General features: G+C 37.6%; 1 protein-coding gene across 1 annotated transcript in view; it reads right to left on the reverse strand.

Moving 5' to 3' along the window:
• Positions 1-1,738: 1,738 nt before the first annotated feature.
• The window catches only part of BRINP2 (BMP/retinoic acid inducible neural specific 2), a gene marked incomplete at both ends in the record, with an annotated part of 61,089 nt that continues 41,173 nt past the window's right edge, over positions 1,739-21,654 (reverse strand). Inside the window, 3 exons of the mRNA XM_081324783.1 lie at positions 1,739-2,852; positions 13,978-14,200; positions 19,672-19,908. Coding sequence (XP_081180909.1) covers positions 1,739-2,852; positions 13,978-14,200; positions 19,672-19,908 — 1,574 coding nt within the window. The remainder of the gene's footprint in view (positions 2,853-13,977; positions 14,201-19,671; positions 19,909-21,654) is intronic.

Genomic DNA, 21,654 nt, shown 5'->3' on the forward strand with positions numbered 1-21,654 from the left:
ACTCCCCTATTAACTAGTATCACAGAAATTGAAGAAAGAGAGACAGGGGTTCACACAAGAAAAAGGTATTTATCTGAATTCCATCTTGGCATCTTTCATTCTGTTCACAAAACTGTCTTTCAATTTCCTGACCTAAGTAGGGACATGTTCACACTCTCCAACAACAGTAGTTTATTGCAGCAATAACTTCACTTCTATTCTGTCTGCTTTGCAAGTTCAGGAGAAATTAAATACATAAATGTGTTGTTTAATCACTGAGGTTATTGCTGAAGTAAATTTAGCTGTTACTTTGGATTCAAAGGTCTTCTTCCTTGCACTTACAAATGGAGAACACATTCACACGTTGCACAAATTGCAGACTATTAAAGAAATAATGTAAAGTATTTTGATTGTTTACTGCTTTCCTTTTTTCTTGGAGAAAGAAAGTGTCTCTCCCTCCCCATCATAAAATAAGATAAAACATACATTTGGCTAAGATGTGTGCAGCAGTATACACAAGGAAATGGAATGCTCCATTCCAATTTGTTTTTAAATTGCAAAAATCATATGCTTTTTTAAAAAGCTAATCATTTTAAACAAATGCATAAGTAAATTTATATACTGTATTTAACAACAATTTCCAAACATGTATTTGGAAACTATATATATTGTTATATATTTGGAGACAATATACTGTTTGCCTAACCAAACATATTCCAAATATATAACAATTTCCATATATATATATATTTGGAAACAATATATATTATTAATATATTTGGACACTATATATTGTTTGCCAAACCAGGTTCCAAATATACTGTATATTAAAGAACAATAGTCTCTGCATCACTTTTCCTGGATGGAAATTTTGTAATTTCCTATAAAATCAGCCACATATGAGAGAATTGGGTGATTTAAAGGGACAGAAAAGTGTGATATGTTCCATAGTAAGAAGAGAGAGAAAGAGATAATTTAGGCATACTTTTCATATCCCAAATGATATTAGTCACTGAAGTGCTTGCACCCTAATGTAATGGCTCCAGGATTAAAACGAAAAAGTGAAGCAGGGACATGGAGAGTCATTTGAAACGTGATCTCTAAAGTTTTTCCTTTGAAAGGTATTTGTCCAACTGAGAAGAGATGGAGCTACCTTCCAAGAAACATGTGCTTAGGATGGTGGCGTTAGAAGGGAACACAGAGAATATCAGGCCCATGCCATTGTTAGAAACACCCATAAAAATAATACAAAAGTAAACAGTATCAAGGAAAGCAAGGGCTAAAGAGGGTTTTCAAACCAGACTTTCTTGAAACCCCTGCAAGAATCATATCTAACTCTTCTTCATCATCTTTTTAAGGGCCTACTAGTGACAATTGCCAGACACAGAGTAAAGGGCTTTATGCCATCCCTGTCATGCTGCTTTCAGTCACTTTCATTTTTCCCAGACCTACAGTTCCTTCATAGTTTCTTGCATGTTCTAAGTAGTCAGCAGGAAAGGGAAAAAGATGACCTGTTCAGTGTTTGAGTAGGATATTTGCAGCAGCACTGCCTTGTGGCCTCTTCTTAGGTAAACTGTTCCAGAGACTGGTGTGCCATAACTATTTCTAAAGTTCACAGAGCCTGCAGTCACCTGAATCGAATAGGCAGATTATTGGCTGTCTCATGGAATTTAATGGCTGACATGAAAATAAGGCCTTTGATTGTTGCTGATTCTTTTCCTCTCCAGGGTTACAGGAGTAGCCCTACTCACTCCTAAGGCTAGCTGCAGAGTTTTCCAGTCTCATATTCCACTGGGTTTGGCAGCTTGGCATTGAAGGCCTGCAGAGTAGACTGGATCCGACTCACTTCATTGTTGGCCAGTTTGAGCCTATGCCGAAGCAAGCAAGAGAAAAGATCGATGCGGGTTTTCCCAGGTGGAGAGAGACGGTTCACTCGGTCCCTGATCTCAATCAGTTGTAATATAGCGGAGTCCTGCGAGCCTTGTGTATAGGGGTAATCTAGCTGAAGGACAAGGTCCCGAATTGCATCAGACTCAAATGGCAGGCTGTAGCCAAAGACCTGCAAGCTATTGATTCTCATATACCCTAAGTTCTTAGAAGGATCAGTTTCCAAAGGCTCATAAAAGATGGTTTCATTAGAGCTGTCATTAAGAGATTTGATGCGGCTCCGCAAATAGACGTGGACTGTTTCAAAAAAGGTCTTCCACTTGCTGCCTAAAGTGAGAGTCCAGTTTTGGCATTGGCCAGAGGCATCTACATTAGTCCTTTCCCAGTCAGGGAAGCCAGTCTCATTGGTAGGCATAAACCAGCTCTCGGAATGGCTACCGCCAAAGGGGTTGACATAGATGGCCATGACTGGTTCCAAGGTGCTATTCCTGGTGAGGCAGATCTGAAGGGAGAGGGCCAGCATGAGGTGGACCAAATTTGGCTTGTACTTGTTGCTTTTCAGTGTCACCAACATCCTCTTCCTCCAGGAAGGGTCAAACCAAGTCCCCAGGCGCATATCATTGCTAATGAAGATTGACTGTACTTCAATGCGGCTGTCCCACTTTTGTAGAAGATATTTGAGCTCCAAGTCCTGCAAGTCTGTTTCTAGCCCTAGGTAATGCTCAAGAGACTCTGCCACCTCTGGGCGGCATAACCCCAAGGTGAGGCTATACCCAGGGTTGCAGGATCCACACTGAGTCATATTATCTTCTGCGCAGGCAGCACATTCTGGCCCTTCTCCTACAGCACAGGGGATGGTGACCTGACAAGAGGGCTGATCATTAGGGCAGATGCAGCTGCGGCTTTCTTCAACAAATGTCCCTAGCACAGAGGCCTCACTGCAGTAAAGGAGGGACTGAATGTGGCTCCACCAGTAGGTCAAAGGCCTAGAGGAAGAAGGTAAACAGAGAAATGTGAGCTCTGGAATTATACACTTCAGAAGCACCTCATTTGATCTAGCCAGATTTTATGTTTCATCAACTCATTCCCCAAAGCAAAAGGAAATGGGGTTTCCCCCCCCCTAAAAAAACTTATATTGTAATATCCTTCATGGAATTGTAATTATTAATTCAAGTTGACATAAAAACAAATGAGCAATATCTGAAATCTGTCTAAATGCTCAATGTTTTTAATGCTTTTAATGGACATTCTAATGGTTTAACATTGTTATTTTATGATGCCCAGAGTCGCTTGATAGTGAGATAGGTGGCGTATAGATTTCATAAAGGAATGGAAAAATTCAAGACCAGAGGTTTCAGTCCATAAGCTAAATAGAAAAAATTTCTTTTGCATTACAATGGCTGGGCAAATGCAATCCAACAGACTTGAGGTGAGAATTCAAAGCCAGAGGAACTGGGAGCCTTCAGACAATTTGGGATGCATTAAAAGGTTCAGACCACTCCTCAAAAGGGAAGACTAAGAGTCCCAGCAAACTTTTTTCCCCTCCCCCCTCCCCCAGTGCTCTGGTAATTGAGGCTACATGGGAGAAAGGGAAGAGGAGGGTTGTATGGTCACTTTTATGCAACTACAGAAAGGTCCATTTTCACTTCCTCACTTGCCTGAAATATACCTTCCCTGCTCCTGTTCAACCACCATATTCGGGGCAGGGGATGTATTTTCCCTGCCCATTCAGACTGTAGCTGAGCCTGTACAGCAGACTGTACAGCACTTCTACCTCCTCCATTCCTCATTCTGTCACCTGAAAATTTTTCTCTCAGAGGCAAAATATATCTGGGGTGCAAAAATGTAGATGACCAATAAATGGCAAGAAAGGGTTATATTTTTTTTAATTGTTTTGTTGCCATCCAACAATTGCAGCACCCCAGATATAATAGTCTCTCTCTCTCTCTCTCTCTCTCTCTCTCTCTCTCTCTCTCTCTCTCTCTCTCTCTCTCTCTCTCTCTCTCTCTCTCTCTCTCTCTCTCCTTTTCAAGATAGAGGAAGAGGAGAGAAGAAGAGAGCATCCAGCAGCAATCAGTTGGGAAGCCACCACAATCTCTGAGGTCACTACTACCAGTCTGCTGTTGCTAAGGTGATGAGAGCCTTCAGACAAGCAATGGCAGCAGCAGGTCTTTCTTCCTTTGTTCTGTTTCTGCATCATTCTCCTGCTATGGCTCTTGACTTGGGGTCCCACATCTGACATGCAAAAATCTGGAGGAACACTAGAGGCAGGAGCACAGGGATTCAGAAAACTACAATGTTTTTGCTGCCATCTAGTAGCAGATCAGTTTTGTAGTCCAGATATGATAGCTCTACCCAAAATGCCCATGTTTGTTGAAGGTATAAGGAATAAGGAATGGGAGGTAAAGGAGTGCCTTCTGCCTGCCTTCACTAAATTTATATCACTGCAATCAACTACAACTCTATTTTTCATTTTACATATTTGGCTGTTTGCTGTAATTCTCCGTTTGCAGTTTTCATTTTCTTAAGGTCACCAATGCACTGATTAACATGCAATTTAAGTCTCAATAAAAAAAAACTTAATATGATCACATCATTGCATCACGATTCATTTATGAGCTATGATTTAATTAAAAAGACAATGTGAACAGCGTAGCAGACTGTGAATCAATTCTAGCATTTCCATTCTCTAAGTTAAACCAAGAGACAAACAGAAGACAGGGCAGGCAGACTCCTCGGAAAAAAGACAGATTGCTTTCCCTAACCATGAGGCATGAGAGATAGGGTAGAAATTTTTTTGGCCGTTTTGGGAATGAGGATAAAAGAGAGTTTTCCATTTCCCAAGTACAAAAGAAGCATTCTCCAGGACCTCTCAGTCTCCCTGAAATCCTTTTCTGCCCCTCCCCATATGGAGTTATGGGGGGACAGGGGGGGACATATGGAGACTCACTAAGCTACTCCAAATATTGATGATATTCTTTCAATATCTATTAAGAAGTGGAGAATAAGGATGGGGGGAAAAACACTGCCACAAATTTTAGTGGGAGCAAAATGGTATAGTCTCCAAGCAGATTCATTGTTGTGGTGATGAACAGCCAAAAATATATGGTGCATGTTAGCACTCATCATTTTCCATGTGCACAAATACACAGGTGCATCCCTCCCCTCAACAAAAGCACTTTTAAGAAAGGTGCATCCTAAACCATAATATATATTTGCAACAGCTGCATGCAAAAAAGCATCTATTAAATATAATTGTGTTTTGAAAAGTCCATATTATAAAAGCTGATGACAAAATTCCATGTGTATATTAGGAGAAATTGCAAGCAACAAGAAACATGGCTTTTCCATGTTTTTTAAAGATAATTCCAGCAAATCACGCATTTGAATGATATATCAGAACCTACAATACAGTCTGGAAAGCCAGTCAGTGATTAAGGCATCAGGCTAGAAACCAGGAGATTATGAGTTCTAGTCCAACCTTGGACTCAAAGCCAGCTGGGTGACCTTTGGCCAGTCCTTCTGTCTCAGTCATAGGAAGGAAGCAGTGGCAGATCACTTCTGAAATCTTGCCAAGAAAACTACAAGGATTTGTCCAGGCAGTTGCCAGAGTCAAAAACTGACCCAAAGGCATAGACACAAAAAAGTGTCTGTCTGTGTGTATTCCAGATCATTAGTCAGACTGATGAAGGATGTGCCTGAGTGTGTCATTACTGCAGCAGGAGATAGAAGAACTGTGCCCTCAACCTTGATTGTCTTAGTACTATCTGCATCAATCATTACTAGGGAATATTCTCCCTGACTCTTCAGCCAATCACCCAACCTCTATTTAATGAAAGCTGAAGAGCCAGTCAACAATTATATGGCAAATAAATTGGTAGAGATGACAGATTTCATTACTTCTTTCTTTCTTTCTTTTTAAATAAAGCATTAAAAATAACAGTCACATAACATTAGTGGGAATTCTTATAGTAGGATTAGCTGGAAGACTATATCCCACCAGCATGTGTCAACCTTAGTTCCAAATCTATTCTGATCTCTACAGAATTGTTAGAGAAAGTAGCTTCAGTATTGAACAGACCTGCTATTCTGCTATGTAAATTAAAATACAAACATATAACTCCATTTTTGGAAATCACTGAATAAAAGTTAGTAAAAATAAGTTGTACATTTATTTGCACATCTACTTACTGTAAGTGTTTAGTCATATTTCAGCTCCAATTCTTTAATTCTCTCCTGTTATTAATCATATTTGCATCCTAATGCAAACAGCAATAGGTCTGTTTTAGCCAGCCTAGCTGCAATATTTTAGTTTCTAAGGTTGGGAATTGCTCAAACTACACCCCAGTGCTCCTTGCTTGGCCCAAAACCCAGGGAGTTCTCAAATATCTTTCATCCTGTTTTCTTTTTTTCATGGTAGTGTTCTGCAACTGCAGTAGTAGAGGAGAATGAACCACTAAAATGTCTGTTCAAACATTTCAAGTAATTTTTAAATGACTAAAGAACAAACATAACTCTTTCTGTTTTCTTTCTTTTTTCAGATGAAGTGCTGGAATTTTATCTATTTGAATAATCAAAGCCTTCTGAAAGTCTGCAGTCTGTGCAATTCATGTTTTAGTCCTTGACTTATGACCACAATTGAGTCCAAAATATGGATAGGAAAGCAAGATAGTTCTTAAGTGAGTTTTGCCTCATTTTACAACCTTTCTTGCCACAGTTGTTAAGTGAACCACTGCAGTTGTTAAGCTAGTAACATGGCCATTAAGGGGCTTCCCCATTGACTTTGCTTGTCAGAAGGTTGCAAAAGGTGTTCACATGGCCCTGGGACACTGCAACTGTCATAAAAACATGCCAGCTGCCAAGCATCCAAATTTTGATCATGTGACCACAAGGGTGCTGCAATGGTCGTAAATGTGAAAAGCTGTCATAAGTCAGGTTTTTTCCAGTGCTGTTGTAACTTCCAATGAATGGTTGTAAGTCAAGGACTGTACTGAGATGAATGCAAGGCCATCCTGACTCTTCTCTGTCATTATGGGGATTTTGTTTAACTTCACTTGGAGAAGTTTCATTGCCTCCTGGGCAACTTTAAAAGTCTGGGCAGAGGAACAGCCCTTGGAAAAGAAGCAAAGTGGCGAAACTTTGGTGGTTGTAATTCATTCAGGTGGATTCACTGCCCAAAGCAACAATACCATCTGGTCTTTACAATGCATACAGTCCAACGCTACAGTGTACCAACCGGGTACAGGATTTTTGCCTATTTTCATCACTACAACTCATAGATGATCGACCTTGTATGTGTCTAAAGTTGTAGGTCCACTAATGTGTCTTTCACACCCATTGTCGTCTATGTGTAAAACATGGCACACCAATTTGTACTTTAATTTTTATGCCATTTTGATGATAACTTTAATACTGGTTCTGCGGTGAACTTTTATATTTCAGATTTGGTCTCTAAATGAAATTGTTAGTGTTTGCCTTTCCATCATTTGCTGTGTTACTCAAAGCTTCTGTGCTTTCAGTTTTTTGAGGTTCCACACTTAACAGCTATGGCTTATTTCTCATAGTATTATGGCATTCTGCTCCTGCTTTGGCATTTTTCATTTCTTGGAGGACTGATTTTATGGGGTTAAAGCTAAGGAGAAAAAAAAAGGAAACTAAAGGAAACCTCCCAATTCCCATGCCCAGGAAAACAGCCAGCTCTTAAAAGCTTTCCAAAAGGCCAGGAGGTTTGGAGCCAATCTGGGATGGTGTTCTAAAAGGCAAGTGCTGCCTGAAACCTGATTAAAATGGGTCCACTTTCTCCTGTGGATTCTGTGAAGCTGCAGTGCAACTTCCATCTCGACAATCTTCCTTGAAAAGGGAAAGTTGAAAACAGAATGAAAATTATCCAAAATGGTTGGGTTCAATGACAGCTTCTTGAGGAAGCAATAAACTATTACTTAAGCATTAACAACCTAACTCTCAGAGACCTATGCCCAGACCAAACCATAAGTCCCTCTTTGAGGGACATTGGTGGTTCCAAAATGTGATCAACCAACCAACCAACCAAAAAACCAACCAACCAACCAACAAACAAACAAACTCTTGGCTAGCAGAAGGACACCGATCAAACACAGAGATGGCTGAACTCACAACTCTGAGGTCCCTGCCCACTTCTTTGGGTCTTCCTCTTGGAACATGATGATCATAATTTCATTGGAAAGCCTGAAGAATTTACTTTGTTGCCACCAGAAATTCTGAAAATTTCTTCAGGGACTAATGAGAACACCTTTGGGGAGATAGTGTTGTTATCTCACCAAAGCTTTTCATAGTGTATTGATCACCTCAGCATACATGGATGGTGAATGAGCAATAAAGGAGGGGGATGACACTGATCAAACAGCCTTTATTTATTTATTTATTTTTTAATTGAAATGGCTTTCAATTTATCTCCCAAATCACTTTCATTATTTTTGAGTATGTCATGTCTCAATATTGTTAGTAAAGTGCCTTGCATTGTTCGTGTATGTTTTTTTCAGATTCCTAGAGGAATTTTAGAGTATCATTTATCATCTTAAATGTATTGTTATACTCTTTGAACTACAGGAAATGTTTTTCAGCTGACTGGATCACACAATCTAGTGTCTGGTTAAATATTTCTACTTGTGTTTAGGGACTTTAATGAGATTATCCCATGTCTCATAATGATTCTTTTCCAGTGATTGTTGTATGCTTAAGTGAATGGGAACTTCTACACAGTCATCATCTGATTGGTAAGATTATAGGTTTGACTAAATTTACTCCAGTTGGCCCATCATTTTCTTTTTTTCAGAGTTAACATGTTGGAATCTCTTGCTTACATTTATTTCAATCATTAAGCCATAAAGAAATATGAAATTAGATGTTTCTGCTGATTCCCACTGTTTTCCCACAAATAATTCCTATTAAAGATCATTCTCCTTAATTTAAACTATGTCATCATCTGTCTTCCCAACCTGCTCTTTGATAAGCTTCACCAACTCAACTTAACTTTCCCATAATATGGCACTCTGTGCTTTTAGTGTTACAGAGGAAGTTCCAAACTATTGTTTGAAAATTTCCAACAGAGAAGTTGATGCAGAAAACACATAGATGTTTTATATTACTTTTAAAAATTTAGCAACCTTGATAAAAACTGATGCAGTATCACTGACAAGCAAATTCAGTGAAGGAAATTTACAAGGGATTTTTTTAAAAAAGAGTTTAGCTCTGCTGCTGCTTTTGTGTACTTAATCATAGCAGTATACTCCTACTTCTGCATATTCTTAATCATAGTCCTGACTTTATATGTCAGCGATTGTAATTCCTTTATGTTCCAGCTTTCTAAGAAGTACATTTGCCATATTAGTAGTTCCTGTAGCATCAGAAGTATCAATAAATTCTAGAAAATGCTCTACAATAGCCCTATAGCAGGAATATGTTCACTAGCTTCTGTTGCTGTTACAAAATAACATCAATTCTCATATTCCCTATGACTGATGTCAGATATGCTGTTCAGAATCATGATATAATAATAACTTGCTGATTTTATATCTGCCTCAATCTTCTTTTTGACTTTTGCTGTAACTGTATGGTTTTATTTCATTTCCCGCCCCCCAATGTTTAGGGTTGTGTAGATTTTGTGATTCTTCTTAGATACATTTGGAATATATCATAAACCCAGCTATGAATTTTAAATTTTAAGAAAATGTCCACTGTTTTGGTGCATACAACTGATGTGAAATGTCACACAGTGCTAGCTTTGGGAAAGCAAGCATTTGCACAATTGTAATGAATCTTTTCAGAGCATTTAGTCTCTGAACAGGCTGATGAAATTTTCTCTTGAAGCTGATAACCTACAACAATCTTTAACCTTGGTGTCCACTTAAACTGTTTCCATTTATGAAAAACCCTTTGGTGATTTACTGACTTTTCACAGCACACCAAATTTGTGTTCCAGACTTTTCCAGTCCTTTCTGGCTGTTGCATTTGCAACAAAAGCCATGGCATCTCTACTTTGCCACTGCTAGGAATTTTATATTAGGTCAAACTGAAACATCTTATTTTTATAGTTTTGGAGGAGCATGAAATTTTTCACATGTTCTAACCTCTGAAATACGATGGTGAGTGGTCAGACGAGCCTACAGTCTTGATTAATCTACTGTAGATTTAAGAAATTTAATTTAACGGTAGATGCTTCTGGTGTCCTCACCAACTCTTCTCTGACCTGAACTTATCTTCAGAAATGTTCTTAGTTATACCCATTTGAAAGCAGTTGTTAGATCAACTGCACTTGGACTAACTAGAAGGGTCATGAACATTTCTGCCTCTGTATCTTAAGAATTCTGCAGTTAAAAGACTTCCTTTGCTTTTGGCCTCTTTTTGAACATTACAGTATCTCAGATGTTTTTCCCCCCTTTCATTCATTGTTGTTGTTCTGTGCCAACTATGGTGCCTCTCAACACTAAAAAAATAAGCAGGGTAGTAGCAGGGCTAAAATAGAATGATGTTAGTGTCTTAAGGACAAGTGCCTTCTATTAATATTTCTTACCATGTCCCTGAACAATTGACTGTCCATTCTCCTCAAGTGGATTCAAAGAAGCAACTCTGTGAGAAGCTTTTATTCATCTGTCTATGATCCTGGGGGTACTGGAGAAGTATATAAGAGGGTCTTCCTTCTTCTTCTCTCCCTATGTTTATCCTTTCTGTTATTTCTTCTCACTTTTTCTTGTTATATCTCTTGTGCCTTTCTTTCTTCAGCATCATACTTTCTTGCACCTCTGTGCATTTAGAGCAGAAGGAATACATTTGCCCCAGCAACAATTTTCTACATTCTAGATCTTAGTAGCCACCCCCTCCACAGTCTGGTATCTGAGACAGCCACCTCAGTTTGCCTTCTAGTAAAACACTCCCACCAATGGAACACACAGCTAGAGGGATTTAAATTATTCAAAAGAAACAGACCAAATAAAAGAGGAGGTGGAGTTGCTCTCTATATAAGAAATAACTACATCTCTACAGAAACAGAGCACAACAATGATGAAAACTGTAAACTTGAATGCATTTGGGTCAATATAAAAGGGAGAAAAAATGACATTGCCATAGGTGTATACTATAGGCCACCCAACCAAACAGAGGAAATAGATGAACTTTTTGCTAGTCAGCTAACCAAGGTATGTAGGAAGCACATCACAATAGTAATGGGGGACTTTAACTACCCTGACATCAACTGGGAGACAAACTCTGCACCAAGTGGAAGATCAAACAGATTCCTGACAAACCTAGCAGACAACTTTCTCTCCCAAAAAGTAGAGAAGGGAACTAGGGGGTTAGCCATTTTGGATCTAATTCTCACTAACGGAGATGAAATGATAGAAAGTGTTGAAGCCACAGGAAACTTGGGAGGAAGTGATCATGCAATATTGGAACTCAACATTATGGAAGCACAAGCAATAGAATACAATCAAACTAGAGTCTTGGACTTTAAGAGAGCTAATTTCAATAAACTTGGGAAGGATTCCATGGATGAGAATCCTCAAGGGGAAAACAACTCAAGAAGCTTGGGAAATTTTGAAAAGTGAGATAATAAAAGCCCAGTCTAGCACAATACCAACAAAGAGGAAAAATAACAGCTCTCTTTATAGCTTCATAAAGAACTCTCTGATAAATTGAAAGATAAAAAGGACAAGTATAGAAAGTGGAAAGAGGAGCACATAACTAAGTCAGAATATCAGCAAATAGCCCGAGCCTGCAAAGATGAAGTGAGGAAAGCTAAGACTCAAAATGAACTAAGGCTTGTAACCAAAGTCAAAAATAACAAAAAAAAGCTTCTTTCAACATGGAAAAAACAAAAAAAGTAAAGGAAATGATTGGTCCATTAGTGGGTGAAAGTGACAAGAAGGTGACAAGCAACAGGGAGAAAGCAGAACTTTTTAACTCGTTTTTTCCATCTGTCTTTACACAAAGGGAAAAAACAGACCAACCTATCAAAAATAGTGCCATAAAAACAGAATAGAAACACAAGTTAAGATAGGCAAGAAAATGGTAAGTGAGCATCTGTCCAGCCTAGACGAGTTGAAATCACCAGGACAGATGGATTATACCCCAAGGTTCTCAAGGAACTGGCAGATGTGATCTCAGAACCACTGAACTATATCTTTCAAACATCCTGGAGCACTGGGGAACTATCAGAGGACTGGAAAAGAGCTGATGTAGTTCCCATCTTCAAAAAAGGAAAAAAAATGGATCCAGGAAATTACAGACTTATAGCCTGACCTCAATACCTGGGAAGATTCTGGAAAAGATAATCAAACAATAAATCAGCAAGCACCTAGAGGGAAACAAAATCATTACTAAAAGCCAACATGGGTTTGTCAAAAACAGATCATGCCAGACAAATCTTATTGCATTCTTTGACCAAGTGACAAAATTAGTGGATCAGAGGAATGCTGTGGGTATAATTTATTTGGACTTTAGTAAGGCATATGATAAAGTAGATCACAAACTACTACTTGATAAGATAGAAAAATGTGGGTTAGACAGCATCACCATCAAATGGATTTGTAGCTGGCTGGCCAGCCATACTCAGCATCTGGTCCTCAATGGAACCGCATCTATATGGAGGGAAGTGTGTAGTGGGATGCCCCAGGGCTCTGTTCTGGGCCCAGTGCTCTTCAACATCTTCATCAACGATTTGGATGAGGGGATAGATGGGGAACTCATCAAATTTGCAGACGACACCAAGCTGGCAGGAATAGCCAACACTTCAGAAGACAAGCTTAAGATACAGGAGGATCTGGACAAACTTGAACACTGGGCGCTATCTAACAAAATGAAATTCAATGGTGAAAAAAGTAAGGTTCTACATTTAGGCAAGAAAAACCAAATGTACAGTATAGGGGATACCTTGCTCAATACTAGTAACTGTGAGAGGGATCTCAGAGTCCTAGTGGACAATCACTTAAATATGAGCCAGCAGTGTGCTGCAGCTGCCAAAAAAGCCAACACAGTGCTAGGCTGCATTCACAGAGGGATAGAATCAAGTTCACGTGAAGTATTAATACCACTTTACAATGCCTTGGTAAGGTCACACTTGGAATACTGCATCCAGTTTTGGTCATCACGATGTAAAAAAGATGTTGAGACTCTGGAAAGAGTACAGAGAAGAGCAACAAAGATGATTAGGGGACTGGAGGCTAAAACATATAAGGAACGGCTGCTGGAGTTGGCTATGTCTAGACTCTAGTTTAATGAAGAGAAGGACTAGGGGTGACATGATAGCAGTGTTCCAATATCTCAGGGGCTGCCACAAAGAAGAGGGAGTCAAGCTATTCTCCAAAGTGCCCGAAGGCAGGACAAGTAGCAACGGATGGAAACTAATCAAGGAGAGAAGCAACCTAGAACTAAGGAGAAACTTCCTGACAGTTAGAACAATTAACCAGTGGAACAACCTGCCTCCAGAAGCTGTGAATGCTCCAACACTGGAAGTTTTTAAGAAGAGACTGGACAGCCATTTGTCTGAAATCGTATAGGGTTTCCTGCCTGAGCAGGGGGTTGGACTGGATGCCCTCCAAGGTCCCTTCCAACTTACTACTACTATTATTATTACTATGTTTTAGCATGTACATGATATAAAAAGCCAGGAGAAAGATAGCAGGTTTATTTTCATTTCATACTTTAATTGGTTCTTCCTATCATAACATACAGATCACTGCTTCCCTAGAGTAAATATAAACAGTTGCCTATGTGCTGGTACAATGTAGAAGGAAATGTTTACTTTTTATGTGGGCAGTTTCAGAAATACTATAATTCCATTGATTTTCCTTCTGCACTAAGTGGCTAATATCCCAAACCTTATCTGAAATTCCATGGTAGATTGCAGCAATTGTGCAAAAATTATATCTAGAAATATTCCCAAAAGTCAATTCCACCTAGATTTCAAAACATTTCATGAATGGGTTTAATATAGGATACCTACAAATTAATCATTCCCTGATTTTCACCTACAATTATCTTTTCTCTGAATATTCTCCAACTGGAGATGTGTATGTCAAACCATCTGGAGGATTAAAATTTACAATGCAACTATCTCATTTGTTCCTTAATTTAACTAACCTCTCCTTTAGGAGTTTGAAGCGAGGTTGCCGGGGGCAGCGTTTAGCTAGATTGAAAAGGCGTCGGACAATCCGATGGCTTTTCTTGGATAGCATCTTCAAAGTCATGCCCAATTTTTGATAGCGATGCTGAATATCAACATCTGTTGCCCAATATTGAGAGATAGCAGTTATGTTCAAGAAGAGATCCACTGGCAGCTTCTTCACAAGAGACTGTAGTTCCTCTGGGAAAACAAAACAAAATATAAGCTGTGAGGAAGCACTGGAAAACATCACAAAGTTGCTATAGTTTGTTTCAATAATTAGAAGGCCATGGAGTTAATTGAGCTTTCGACCATGCTACTTATAATTTATTTACATTCTGCCTTTATTATTTTCACAAACAGCTCAAGGTGACAAACATATCCATTGCAACTTCCTCCTCCTATTTTCCCCACAACAACAATCTTGTGAGGTGAGTTAGGCTGAGAGAGATGATTGCTCCAAAGTCGCCCAATGGGCTTTCATGGCTAAGGAATCCCTACAGATTTTACTCTGCTAGGTCTTGCTGACTATAGGGGATGGTGCTCATTTCCATTTCAAGGTCATTATGCCAGAGCTGTCTGAAGACAATTCCATGGTCACGTGGCCAGCATGACATCATGGAGTGCTGTTACCTGACCACTGAAGTGGTACCTATTTATCTGCTCACATTTGCATGCTTTTGAATTGGTAGGTTGGTGGGAGCTGAGCCCAGAATGAGTGCTTATCTTGTCACATGGAGCTTGGATCTTGAATCTGGGCTGCTGGCTTTCCAGACAACTAGCCCAGTGTCTTAACCACTGAACCACTGCACCACCATTTCATGGCTAAGGCAGGACTAGAATTCATAGGCTTTTGCTTTCTAGCCTTGTACCTTAGCCACTACACCAAATTGGCTCTCTACTTGAGGTTGCTAATGATGCCAGGTAAGGCCAATGCCTCCTCAGTTTAAAAAAGAAGACGTAAGGACTTTGAGTTGATCATCTACAGTGAGCCTTAGAAAATAGAATAAACAAGTATTCAGATCCCCTATTATATTATTTCACACTAGGATGTAATGTATTTATTTCTATTGAAATGATAGTAAATAATTAAAAATGTGCATATATACAAATAAACCATGGTCTGCATATTTATTCAGTTTTACATTCTCCTATGTCATCTTTCTGGTGATAGGTTTCTTCTTCTTAAATGATGTCCAATAACTTTGGGTAATTTCCCTGAATTATTCTCTTTTAAATACACTGGGGAATGACTTATTAATTTACATTTGTGCCAAACAGGATTTAGCTATTGTGTTTTTCTTTAATGGGTACATATCATTTACAGGAGAGGTAGGGAACCAAATAATGGAGAACAACATTGAGAAAAGAAGATTTATCCTGAATCCACTGAGCTAATAGCATCTTCCTTCCTTCATATTTTTGGAACAGAGATGCTAAAATTTACTGGAGCACTTGCACAGTTCCAATCAGCAGAAATTCTCTGAGACCATCCTATTTTATAGCTAACAAATTGTCAGAATTCTGAAATCTATTCTCCAAATGAAGTGTACATTCTACAAATAAGAAAGTTCCAAGTCTGAATGGGGCTATAAATTAAAATGGGTAGCCATCTTTGAGCCCATGCTCATTGTATGTACCACTGTCAGGATCTATACTTAAAATTCTTACAATGACCAGGTGCAGTTTGAGAGAGGGGAAATATGTGTGGGTTGACTTGGACCTGTCTCCATCTTAAAGTCACAGAGGTCACACAAACCAAGAAAAAGCATTAACAGGGCTGGAAATAAATGGCTGGGTGAAAGTGCCATCACTTGCCACCTTACTCAACTACAGCTTGTTTGGTCTCTGGTGAGTAGCTTTGAAATCTTGGGATCAGTGATAGGAGGAGGATTCCAGCCCTTAATCTCTAACCTCCATTCCACACTTGTTAAATAATCACTGGCTTATCACAGATTTATTGAAGCTGACATATTGTATTCAATTTAGAGAGGGAAGAATTCAATACATATATTTTTAAAACCTCCACCTTGACATTCTTTGGAAATGCATACAGTACTGGGAAATAAATTATAGGAAAAGCAATTTTAGTTGGATAAATGTTATTGAAGCTGAATCCAATACTTTGTGTCTTGTTTTAAGAGCTATGATGTCTGTATACATTGTACAAACACAGTAAGTATCCTGCATTTGATGTAATTATATAAACTCATACTTTAAAGAGAATAAAAATGTTTTTATTCTCTACTGAGTATAAGCTAATATTCAATTGAACAGAACACATACATATCCTTTCTTCCATCTCTCTTTCTATCCTCTACTTATTTTGAGTTTTAGACACTAAATTCTTCCAGAGCAAAGTCTTCAGCTGTTACTCTGCAAAAATGCACCATGCACATTAATGGAACTGTATAAAGATATATGAAGAGCCCATCTGTGGCCTGTTAAGAAGTTTGATAAATAAATAAATAAATAAATAAATAAATAAATAAATAAATAAATAAATAAATAAATAAATAAATAAATAAGATTATTTATTAATAAAAAATAAAAAAGATGCTTAACTGATATTCAAATGTTGTTCTGTTTAACAACTGTTGTGTATACATTACTTTTCTAAATGTTTGAGACTCTAATGAAATATTCTGTAAACCTTCATCCATTTCAACTGCTATTTATGTATAGTTAATTAGATTTAAACTGTTGTATTACTTTATTTTTTTTTTAAAAACCAATCCATTAGATGCTTTGAGAACCCCTTCTCCAGGAATGGAAAGTAAGACACAAACTTAAATTATAAATTAATATATAAATTATAAATTAATTATAAATTATAAATTAAGAATTCTAAAAACTCAATCTGTTGACTAATATTCTTCTAAAACTATATAATGTTAACTCACATAGTTCTACTCTTCATAATTATTTTCTGTTTTAATTCAGCAAATGAAAGTGCTTGAGTATTGTAAATTTGAAAGTGAGGCATATTTTCATTCATGTTCCAAATACAGAATATCTAAAAAAACAAATCTAGGCTTACCCACACATATCAAAACCCAATTTCATTTTTCCCTCAACCATGTGGAACAGGAACCAGATTTCTATTTCTGAATGAATGAAAGTAATCACACCCTCAACCTGATGCTTTATGGGAAATTCTTAGTGCTCTTACCAACCTGATTCTATTGCTGGTCACATCAACTGTAACAACTCTCAGTAGTAGTTAGTCGGCTGCAGAACTGAGGGTCAGACCATCCTTCTTCCCCTGAAGCAGGGGTGTCAAACTGCCGGCCCATAGGCCGGATGCATCATAGCGAAACTGCGCCCACCCCATTACCAGCAATGGCAAAAAGGTTGCAATACAGTACCAATATTTCTTTCTACAGTGTCTAGTTGAGAAATTGGCAATCTAATGCCCTTCAAAAATATTTCATTTTAATTCCCAATAGTTCTAGCCAGCATTGCCAGTACAAAAGGACTATGGAAGTTGCAATCCAAATCATCTAGAAGGCAGCATACTATCTACTCCTAATCCAGGATTAGCACATTTCTTTTTAAAGGCATGTCCAGATTGCATTGAATTCCCTAGAATTAAGCATGAATAAATAATAAAGGAAGAATATATGTTAAGCTATTTATTATGTGTTGCAGTGACTTGGATCAAGAGAACAGGGCTGAAATATCTGAGACTTTGTGTGAATGGCCACTCAATAGCTTTCACCCTAAGCTTCCTCAAAGGGTCAGTTTGAAGAGAATTGTAGATGGAGCAGAGCTCCCTCCTTCCATTATAATTTTCAAGATGGACAGTGTTTAATATTTATTTGTTATGTATATGTAGGCGTGTGGGTCTACACATATGTTGTATATAGTATGTTAGGTGTGTGTTATGTATGTGTTCACTTTGAGAGAGGCAACTAAATTTCATTTTTGATGTGTGTCATGCTCACAGTAAAAAAAATGACAATAAAAGTTATCTTATCTATCTTATCTTATCTATATACAGTACACAGGCCAAACTCCTTGAAGTCAGAGGTGGAGGATTTAAATATATCAAAAAGCAACATTTCTGCATACTTCTCACTCTTTCTGACTTCAGGCTCATGATGTGATTTGTTCTAAAAACTCCACATAATGTGCAAAATACAGGAAGGATGCTTACATAGAAGAAAGAGGGAAGGAGAGAGAGAAGAGGAAGAGAGAGGAAAAATTTTAAACTGAAATCCCACTACCTGAAATTCAAGAGAAAACCAACAACTTCCTCCTAACAAGCTGTCACACTAGGATGGCAGTGAAATAACCTTGTAGCCAGGATCATACTTTTATTATTTCATTAATGTTACCCTTGAGGAATGCAAGGTCACGATGATAATCTGAAGTCATTACAAAAGCGATAGGATTGAAATATTTAAGTAGCTTTTAGGAATTAAAAGCAAAATACTGTAATCATCTTTACTCTATCAAATTATTTGTCCTGATCTTTTTCCTCCAAGGCTGAGCTTCTGAGAATTGTCTACAATCTTAGGCAGTTCTAGGAACTGCAAAAATAATTCTTGGAGCCTGTGTAACCTATAAGCTTTGGTTGTTCATCCTACACTCTACCTCAGACCCTTAATTCTTTGTAATATCTTTCTAAAATAAAATGAAAACAACAGGCTTTAGAAAAGATAAGACCAACACACATAATAAACAACAAGAATAAAGTCACAAACAGTTAAATATGTATTGTGTTACATTACATTACAGCTGTGAAATCTCAGTGTTCTCTACAGCAGACTATTATGGCTGTCCCTTCCAGAGACTAAAAATTAGTTACAAAAATTAGTCATTCTCACAAAAGAAATTGTCATGGTTCCGACAGATGAAACCAGTCAAAGAACTTCAAGGCAAGAATTCTTCCTTAAAGAACAGTTTATTAGAAAACCAAGTATTGGCACTTACATAGTTGAACCCAAAACTGAGATTCCCTCCCCGCAGACATAAAGTAACAAGTTGCAATTCTCACCCCACAAATGCTGTCATAAATCACATTCCCCAATTAATGCAAGACCGGGCTTTTCTCACTGGCTCCTCAGCCTGCCAAAACCTTATCAGACCATGTCCTTGAGTTCCCACACTTCTACATTGTTATGGCTAGCTAAACCCTCAAGCATTTACCCCATCCCCCCTTCTACATCTGAACTCTAAAAGAATAGAAAAGGCACTTTAGAAGCAAAAGTAAAAATGGCTGCTGATTCTCAGTTGTCAGAGCGATGATATCCATTGTCACAGTGTTGATAGAAATTTCACTGATCTCTGCTTCAAAGAAGTATTAGAACTAGTGAAGCAACCTATCTCTTCAAATAACAATGAGGCCATTTACATAGATTGATTAATCACAGTCACAAAACACTTCTAATTTGTGTAAACTCAGATTTATAAATGACAGAATATTTCAGGTATCAAGTGTCAAAAAAACTAACCAATTGATGGCCCACTCAGCCAATATTTCCTTATTTCAAACTAAGCATGCTGGAAACAAACAATTTTCTGAAACTGGAATGAGTTATGGTTATTGCTGAATATATTGCTGAATATATTGCTGGCACTATTAATGGCAGAGTATGAAAAATGTAAAATCAGAGTATGAAAAATACTAAACTCAATGTTTGAAAATTCATGTTTCCCCATCTCACCTGATTCCCGAAACTGTTGGTTGTGACTCTGCCAGATTTCCTGGATCTGGAGAAGGCTATCTTCCATACTCTGGATGTCAGTCTCGGGACAATTGCATTGTGGGTAATTAAACCCACATTGGCACCAGCAGTCATTATCTCGACACAGCAGCTCCCCCTCTGAATTGCAGGTGATGTAACTTAGAGCAGCAACAACAAAGCGTTCTCGCAGGTACTGAGGTAATACTGCCTGAAGACCTGCCAAAGGCATACAGAGTAGTTGCAACCTTAGTACAGTGATATCCACATTGGGAATAAATGAGTATTTTAGAAATCAGACTGCTGCCCTCATAGTTCTTTTCAGGAGAGTAAAGATTTAAATAGAAAAAGAAAAAGGAGGTAAAAATTGTTAAGTTCAACAAATTGTTGGCAAAGTGGCATTTCAAAGATAAGACTGATTTTTGCAGAGGGTCATTTTTAGACAAAAAAATTACTTCACATTAATTTTGTTTTGAAGGATTATCTGGTTATTTAGAGAAGTTCAGTTCTTAAAATTATGTACTGATTTCTGGAAATTAATAGGTAGCCTGCATACTGTATATGAATACAATATATTTTTATGATTACAAAAAAATGATACTATAACATTGGAAGACTATCAATTTGCAATTAAGTCCTTCGGGAAAGGGTGGTATATAAATCTAATAAAAATAAAAATAAAATAAATTAACTATGCAGCAGCATGAAGAGGTTAGCTTTCTCTCTATAGCTAAACCATCATTTTACTTCTATGAATTCCAATTAGGATTTATTTAGGAATCTAAACTGCATATATCACTTGGTATGTTTAACTTTTCATTTGTTTCCCATTAAGCAAAATAACTTCAGTGTTAATAACTTTATTGTATGAGACATGTATATACACAAGTTTAGTTGATCCATAGAAAATATATGTTTTATGTTTTTCCCATTTTTCTTCTTTTTGTTTCTCTTTTTGAAGATAAAATAATAAACAAACAAATAGCCCAAGCAATGAAATTATTGTGGTGGGATCTGAAAACTTATCATAAATAATATTTCCACATTCTTCCAATATTGATCCTCACACTTAGAATGCATTACATGAATAGATAGGCAGTACAACCAAAGCTGTAATCACATCTTGATAAAAAAACTGGACAGCTTAAGATAGATTGATAAGAAAAGGACAAAAGTTTAATACTCAAATTTTTGCTTACCACAGCTAAAACACAAATATGTTGAAAATAGTAAATGACTCTGTGGCAATAATCTTAATGCAGAATTGGTCTGAAATTCCGTTCATTGATCTGAATTGGTCTGGCTGATTGCCAAATATGAATACAGAATGTACTGAGTGTAGTGTTTTCTTTTGATAATTTCTGAATTATTTTGCAACAGAGAAGAAGGCTTCCTAACATTATGATTACCACACTAGAGCTACAGGATCCAACTTCCTACTGCAAGGTCTCCAGTGAAGGATGGTGGGTTTTATTTTTGAGACCAATTTCTTCATAGACAGACTATAGATTAGTCTTGTCCAGAATCCCTTCTCGTTTGGCTAGGAAAAGTCTAAAGTTAGATAATTCCTTTACAAATGATTTCCACCATATGGAGGCAGGAGACATTTTTGGCTTTTTGGCTTGGTCCAGGTTGATGGTGTTATTTTCACCAATTGTGGGAAAAAGAGAAAATAGTATTTGCTGCCTGCAAGAAACTGAAACATCTCACAGCATTGGATGGGAAGACACGTCTCAGTATAATTCCTTGTTCATTTTGCTATGATCGAGTTCATCAGTCTGGCTTTCTTATTGACTTAGTCTTTTCTTCAGTGAAGGAAATTGCCTGAGAATTATCAGAACAAGTTTTTCTCATAATCTGAGTATACTGTTTTTCATACCTATCCTCCTCCACTCAAAAACAAGACAAATTCATATGCAATAATAATATTGGATAAATTCATATCCAGTAATATGTGCTGGCAAT

This window comes from Vipera berus (assembly GCF_964194415.1).
Source record: "Vipera berus genome assembly, chromosome: 3".
Taxonomy (NCBI): Eukaryota; Metazoa; Chordata; class Lepidosauria; order Squamata; family Viperidae; genus Vipera; species Vipera berus.